Below are 8,232 nucleotides of genomic sequence, written 5' to 3' on the forward strand. Positions count from 1 at the left end.
GGAAAGCCTGCATTACGGTCATTTTGGCAAACGCTAAACTTGCTGGAAACGCTATTGCGAAATGTTCAAACTCTTCCATGGCAAACTTCACTTTTTTAAAAGGCTTTGATATCACTATTTATCCTAGAAAACCTTTAAGAACTCTAGAGGTTTTATGGAACCCTCCTCCTAGGGGATGGATCCAAGGAAACATTGACGGGATTGCTTGTGGTTCGCCTTCTTTGGCGGCTTGCGGTGGAATTTTCCGTGATAACGGTGCTAGACATATTATCAGCTTCTCCGCTTATATTGGTCCTAGTAACTCTATTCTTTTTGAACTATCGTCGGCCATTATTGCTATTGAGAAAGCTCGAGAGCTTGGGTGGAAGAAAATTTGAATTGAAACAGATTGTTCGCTTGTGGTGAAAGATTTATCTAACGCTCATCTCGTTTCATGGACTATCAGGTCTCGTTGGCTTAGTTGTCATATGTACACGTTATCTATTGACTTCATGATATCCCATTTATACTAGGAAGCCATTTTTTATGCTGATATTCTAGCGGATATTGGATTGAACTCTAAAACTTTCACTTGGTATAATTTTGTTCACACTAATATTGTAAAGGATGACTTGTTAGACAAGGATGATACCCATAGACTTAGGATTGTCTCTTGAGGGGTCTTGGTTTGGTCCCCCTTTGTTTCCTTGTTTGTTGTTTTTTATTAATTATATGCTTCTTTTGTTAAAAAAAAATGTATTGAAAAAGGATTAAATCATATAAAAGTTATCATATGAACTAATTATAAATATTTTCGTTCACTCAAGTGGTAAGTGGTGAGAGTGACTTTTTTTAAATTGCTGAAATGAAAACTATATCTATATTACAATTTTTTTTTTAATCTTGGTGATAAATTAATACTAGAAATTTCATTATTTTTATATTGATTAGAAAAGAAAGATTCGTCAACAAACTATTCGTGTTATAACAAAAACATGTAGTGTAATGGAAATGGTCAGTGGAGAGAAACAAAGACAAAGCCAAGAAAAGTGGAGAAAAATAAAACATTTTGTGAGCAATGATTACAAAAATATTATACCTTTTGTCCTATTATGTGAGCAACAAAAATCATTTCCATGCAACACAACAACAATTTCACACAGCCAAATTCATCTGTTCCACCTCTCTAACATTTTTACACAGCCAAGAAAATAGAGTATTTGAAGAGAAGAAATTATTTGGGTCGACCGGGTCATACCAAGACCATCCAATTTTCTATATAAAAATCTTGAAATCCCCTATAATTTTCATTTTCTCCAACTTTCGAAAAGAAAAGAAAATAGAGTAAACTCATCTTCTCCAACTTTCAAAAAGAAAAAAAAACAGAGTGAACATGGAGATAATAGTTATGCAAGCCATGGAAAGGTTTGTTGGTGTTGCTGTCAACTAGTTGATGGAAACACTCTTACTCAAAGTAATTGAGAGAGCTCAAGGTTTTCTTCCTTCTGTTCAACAATCCCCTGCTTTAGAAGAATGCAACCAGTAAACAGAGCTAGAGCAAGCTCTTGCTCTTGAAGCCAGTGCTGCTCCTTTGGTTCATCAAGAATCCAGGATGGTGGAGTTCTTGAGTTTCATTGGGAGAGGAATACTTGGTTTTATTGACTACCAACTTGAATCTTATGTTGGAAGAAGGAATGTGAACTTCAAATCCATGGAGTCTCCCCATTTCTTTCTTTGGTTTTCTCATAGTGAGTGTCACATGAAAGCTTCTGCAACTATTCATTCAGAGGATGAACAGAGGAGGGAAATTGTAAACCGTAATTTGCAACGCTCCATGAACGCATTTGTGGTTGTTGCCGGTGTCATGGCTTTTTTTCAAGCATTTGGAAGGAAGCAAGTTGACGACCACCGCTTTAGATGAAGGAGAAGGTGGAGAAGGTCCCCTTACCTTAACCTCAAGTGGCCAATGAGTTTAATTGTAATTAGGTTGCTGCATATTTAAAATTGAAGTGTGGAATTATGCTTTATTCCCAAATTTTACCTTTAGTAGTGGTGATATCTTGTGTTACTAGTGTTTTTCACCAAATTTGGAGAGCTAGAAATTTGCGTAGATTTGAAAACACGGTTCTGCATTGGAAAGCCTGCATTACGGTCATTTTGGCAAATGCTAAACTTGCTGGAAACGCTACTGCGAAATGTTCAAACACTTCCATGGTAAACTTCATATTTTTAAAAGGCTTTGATATCACTATTCATCCTAGAAAACCTTTAAGAACTCTAGAGGTTTTAAGGAACCCTCCTCCTAGGGGATGGATCCAAGGAAACATTGACGGGATTGCTTGTGGTTCGCCTTCTTTGGCGGCTTGCGGTGGAATTTTCCGTGATGACAGTGCTAGACATATTATCAGCTTCTCCGTTTATATTGGTCCTGGTAACTCTATTCTTGCTGAATTAATGTTGGCCATCAATGCTATTGAGAAAGCTCGAGATCTTGCGTGGAAGAAAATTTGGATTAAAACGGATTGTTCGCTTGTGGTGAAATCGTTTTCTAACGCTCATCTCGTTCCATGGACAATCAGGTCTCGTTGGCTTATTTGTCATATGTAGACGTTATATATTGACTTCATGATATCCCATTTATATTGGGAAGCCATTTTTTATGTTGATATTCTAGCGGATATTGGATTGAACTCTAAAACTTTTACTTGGTATAATTTTGTTCACACTAATATTGTAAAGGATATCTTGTTAGACAAGGATGATACCCTAGACTTAGGATTGTCTCTTGAGGGGTCTTGGTTTGGTCCCCCTTTGTTTCCTTTTTTGTTGTTTTTTTATTAATTATATGCTTCTTTTTTTAAAAAGAAAATATGTATTTAAAAAGGATTAAATCATATAAAAGTTATCGTATGAACTAATTATAAATATTTTCATTTACTAAGTGGTGAGAGTGAGTTTTTTTAAATTGCTGAAATGAAAACTATATCTATATTACAATTGTTTTTTTTAATCTTGGTGATAAATTAATACTAGAAATTTCATTGTTTTAATATTGATTAGAAAAGAAAGATTCGTCAACAAACTATCCGTGTTATAACAAAAACATGTAGTGTAATGGAAATGGTGAGTGGAGAGAAACAAAGACAAAGCCAAGAAAAGTGAAGAAAAATAAAACATTTTGTGAGCAATGATTACAAAAATTCTATTCCTTTTGTCCTATTATGTGAGCAACAAAAATCATTTCCATGCAACACAACAACAATTTCACACAGCCAAATTCGCCTGTTCCACTTCTCTAACATTTTTACACAGCCAAGATAATAGAGTATTTGAAGAGAAGAAATTATTTGGGTCGTTCGGGTCATAACAAGCCCATCCAATTTTCTATATAAGAATCTTGAAATCCCCTATAATTTTCATTTTCTCCAACTTTCGAAAAGAAAACAAAGCAGAGTAAACTCATCTTCTCCAATTTTCAAAAAGAAAACAAAAACAGAGTGAACATGGAGAGCAGTGGCGGATCTAGAAATATTTTGTAGTGGGGGCAAAAAAAAATTATAATATATTTATAAATAATATTTAAATTTTTATGTAATATATACAATTTTATGATGAAAATATTATAAAATAACTTATAATATTAAATATTTTATTTTAAAATATGATTATTTTTTATATATTATCATTAGAATTAATTTATTCTAATAGATTATTAGTATAACTTTCTATATTTTTTTTAATAAATTGAGTTTTCCAAACAAGAAAGACTATTTTATCATGGGGGCAGAATGGAATTTATAGCAAAATTTAAAAGAAATATATTTTGTAGTGGGGGCTTAAGCCCCCTTAACCACATACCTAGATCCGCCCCTGATGGAGAGAATGGTTATGCAAGCCATGGAAAGGTTTGTTGGTGTTGCTACCAACAAGTTGATGGAAACTCTCTTACTCAAAGTAATTGAGAGAGCTCAAGGTTTTCTTCCTTCTGTTCAACAACCCCCTGCTTTAGAAGAATGCAACCAGGAAACAGAGCTAGAGCAAGCTCTTGCTCTTGAAGCCATTACTGCTCCTTTGGTTCATCAAGAATCCAGGATGGTGGAGTTCTTGAGTTTCATTGGGAGAGGAACTCTTGGTTTTATTGACTACCAACTTGAATCATATGTTGGAAGAAGGAATGTGAACTTCAAATCCATGGAGTCTCCCCATTTCTTTCTTGGGTTTTCTCATGGTGAGTGTCACATGAAAGCTTCTGCAATTATTCATTCAGATGATGAACAGAGGAGGGAAATTGTAAACCGCAGTGTGCAACGCTCCATGACCGCATTTGTGGTTGCTGCCGGTGTCGTGGCTTTTTTTCAAGCATTTGGAAGGAAGCAGGTCGGCGACCACCGCTTTAGATGAAGGAGAAGGTGGAGAAGGCCCACTTCCTCAACCTCAAGTGGCTAATATGAGTTTAATTGCAATTAGGTTGCTGCATATTTAAAATTGAAGTGTGGAATTATGCTTAATTCCCAAATTTTGTCTCTAGTAGTGGTGATATCTTGTGTTACTAGTGTTTTTCACCAAATGTGGAGAGCTAGAAATTTGCGTAGATTTGAAAACACGATTCTGCATTGGAAAGCCTGCATTACGGTCATTTTGGCAAATGCTAAACTTGCTGGAAACGCTACTGCGAAATGTTCAAACTCTTCCATGGCAAACTTCATATTCTTAAAAGGCTTTGATATCACTATTCATCCTAGAAAACCTTTAAGAACTCTAGAGGTGTCGGTTGCTCATTTGATGACTTGTTTGTGTTCAAGTAACTTGTTCTCTACTTTTGACAAAGCAAAGTTAATTGAGTTTGCAAAGTTTTATTCTAGTGAATTTTATGTAACTAGTTTGATGATGCTTGATAAGCAACTTGAGACTTACACCATTGATATGCGTACGAGTGTTGAATCTGCATCTTTGAAAGGAATAAGTGATTTTTCAAAAAAGTTTATTGAAACTAAATGACATATTGTTTATCCATTACTCTACAAAATTTTGAGGTTAGCTTTGATTTTGCCCGTCGCCATAGCAACCGTTGAACGGTCCTTTTCTGTTATGAAAATTTTGAAGACTAGATTGTATAATTGAATAGGGGATAAATGGATGAACAATTGTCTTGCGATTTATATTGAAAAAGATGCGTTCTACAAAATTGATAATGAATTAATTATTCAATAATTTCATAACATGAAATCGCGCAGAGAACAATTGTAAAATATATGTAATTTTTTAATACAATGTAAGTTTTTTGAATATATTTTATTACAATTATTAATTAAAATTTAAATGTTAGCACCCCTCCGCCACTGGAATCAAGCTATGCCAACCTACGTTATGAGAATTTTTATGCTCCCATTATCTATTTGCAAAAATAAGAAAAAGATTTGTTTGTAAATTTTGGTGGGGGTGAAAGAGAGAATGCTAGCAAAATCCACTTGTCAAAATGGTTTAAGTAGTGTAAAATGTAAATCCAAGAATGAATGTGATTTAGGTTTAAGAACATAAAGGACTTTAATAAGGGTAGAGGATTCTTACCAACTCTAACTTAATGGTGGGAAAAATGTCTTAAAGGTACATATGGTGAAGTGTCCATCATGCTAGCTGGATTTTAAAAAAAGTTGTTGATGTATGATAATGACAATAATACAAATGTTTGGGAGGAAAGTTGAATTTTACTCAATATGGGTTTAAACTCACAAACTCTTGCAAATAAAGATTAATATGGAGTTTCAAACCTTATTAATAAAGAAAACATATGTTGTGACAAAAATATATTTTAACTACAATAATGAGTGCCACTATTTCTATGCCTTTTACACAAATGTAACTTACAAGTCTCATAAATCATGATTGTTCTTGCTACTAATAATAACAGACAAAACTCATAAATCAATTACTTAATGTCATAAAACTTTGGATGACATAATGTTTGTACTTTCTGATTCTTACATTAATAACACAAAATGTTAAATAATTTCCTTAACAAGATAGAAGAACCTCACACTGCAAAACATGAAACTGAGCAAGATCATGGATGCACAAAACCTAAAAATAAAGCATCACAATTATCTCATTACTTTGTATTTTCTTTCCCATGTTTTAACCAAATAATATAATACATATATAGAAAAAACACTCATCATGGTGTGTATGTGTAACCTTGTGCTTCTTGTTGCTTCTCATACTCTTCCATAGTCTCAAATTCATTTGGATGCTGATTTTTTTCGTAGTAACCTTCATTTTCAGTATTTCCTTTCCCTGATTCATAACCATTAAGGTTATTATAATTCACATTTTCACTATTTACATTGTAATGATACTTTCCATTCTCCATGAACCTTGTATCACTCATTCCAAATTCTCCTTTCCTCTCATAACCATTACCATAATTATTGTTATTGTTATTGTTGTTGTTGTAATTGTTCTTGTAATCTTCACTGTTATAATTGTTCTTGTATTCTTCACTGTTGTAGTTGTTCTTGTACTCTTCACTGTTGTGATTGTTCTTGAACTCTTCATTGTTGTGATTGTTCTTGAACTCTTCACTGTTGTGATTGTTCTTGAACTCTTCACTGTTGTAGCTTTTTGTGTACACTTCATTGTTGTTATGGAGATTGGTTTGAGGATAACCTGTTTTGTAGCTCTTATCATCATTGAAATCTTCATTAAGAAGTTCATTTTCAAAATCTGTTATGGTTTTTGGAGTTTGTTTGGTTGAAGAATATTGAGTAGAATCAATTCCATATAGACCATAACCGTTTCCGGTTTCGACTAAAAATTCGGGTTCCGGTGCAGGTCCTGATGGTATAGTAGTTGTTCCAATTTCTGGTGCTGCTGCTGGCTCTTGTGCCGGTGCCGGTGCTGGTGCTGCTGCAGGCTCTTGTGCTGGTGCCGGTGCTGGTGATGGAGATTGAGGTAATTGAGGATCATTGACATTGTTGGTAGTTTTGAAATGAGAGAAGAAGCTAAAGAATTTGTTTTGTCTTGCTTGAATTTGTGGGGAGAGAAGAAGTAGGGAAAAGAATAAGAAGAAGAAAGAGAGTTGGTTTGCAAGAGAAGCCATAGTTAGTGTATATGAAATAGAACAGACAATGAGTTATGGCTGTTGAGAGAATCAAATTGTTAGGGCCATTTTATAGATTAAAGGCCGGTTAATCATGCGAGGATTGTGGTAGGGTGTGGGAATGTGGGGTATACTATAGGAAAAATTAATGAGTTATAAGGTCATGATGCATGTGCAAGGTTTTGGAAGGTCAGCATGGGAGACATAAGGTAGTGTAGGGGCAGAACATAGTCTTAGTAAAAAAAAAAAGGCAGTTTATGTTTTTTTTTTTCTTTAACTTTTGTAACTTGTTTCTCTTTTGCTATGTGAATTTGAAATGGTTTGTTGGTCCTACCATAGTTATTTGTCTTCTTAGTTTGTTAGGTATGTGTAGTGTAAGTGCTTGTTGAGAAAGATGGAACATAATTGTAAGTGGGAGTGTGAACTGTAAGATTTAGACAATAATACAATCGTGCAATGGCCAATTTGAACTATCATAGTAGCATTGAACAATTCAATTTTCAGTTTGACATTACATCCCAAAAAATAAGTGTTTTAGGCTGGTACAATGCCACAAGACCGACTTAATCCGACTTAATCCACGTAGGTCCATTTTCTTTATGCTCCACAAGTGGATCTGCATCATGCATCACTATAAGAAAGCTCGTCTCCCCTTTATTCTTTGGGCAACATGAAGGTGATCATAACAATATTTCATATGTAAGTGTGACTCTGAGTCTCACCTAAATACAATTCATTCCTCATATGTAAAGTTACACCTATATCTCTTATTAACTTGAACGTACATACTGAGTGTTAATTTTTTCTTAAATACCTCTTCTGGTCATCAGAGAACTATCGATCATCAAAGACAAGTCTCATCACACAAAAAAAGTTCCATGATCTAGTTAATTTTATATAAAAGTTATATTTTGAATTCAATTGATTAAAATTTAATAGAATACTTAAATTGTGAACCTCCATGGGGTCACTCTAGCATTTATTTAGTTCAAGTGTGAATTGCATCTGAGTATTGTGCAACACACATGTCTAATCTTATGATGATCAATGTTCATGCAATGCACTACAATGTTAACATACATGACTCAAAAGCAAAAATGTATTCATTTCTAGTGAGGTTAACTATTTCTTTAGGTGTAGTTATAAAATTTCTGTGA

At 34.1% G+C, this 8,232-nt stretch overlaps 1 protein-coding gene across 1 annotated transcript; it reads right to left on the bottom strand.

The window, feature by feature from the left end:
• Nucleotides 1-5,966: 5,966 nt before the first annotated feature.
• Nucleotides 5,967-7,143, bottom strand: LOC131648150 (uncharacterized). The gene has a single exon (XM_058917936.1). The coding sequence runs from the start codon at nt 7,073-7,075 to the stop codon at nt 6,152-6,154; it is 924 nt and encodes a 307-aa protein (XP_058773919.1). The 5' UTR covers nt 7,076-7,143; the 3' UTR covers nt 5,967-6,151.
• Between the last annotated feature and the right edge of the window lie 1,089 nt (nt 7,144-8,232).

This window comes from Vicia villosa, linkage group LG2, assembly GCF_029867415.1.
Source record: "Vicia villosa cultivar HV-30 ecotype Madison, WI linkage group LG2, Vvil1.0, whole genome shotgun sequence".
Lineage (NCBI taxonomy): Eukaryota > Viridiplantae > Streptophyta > Magnoliopsida > Fabales > Fabaceae > Vicia > Vicia villosa.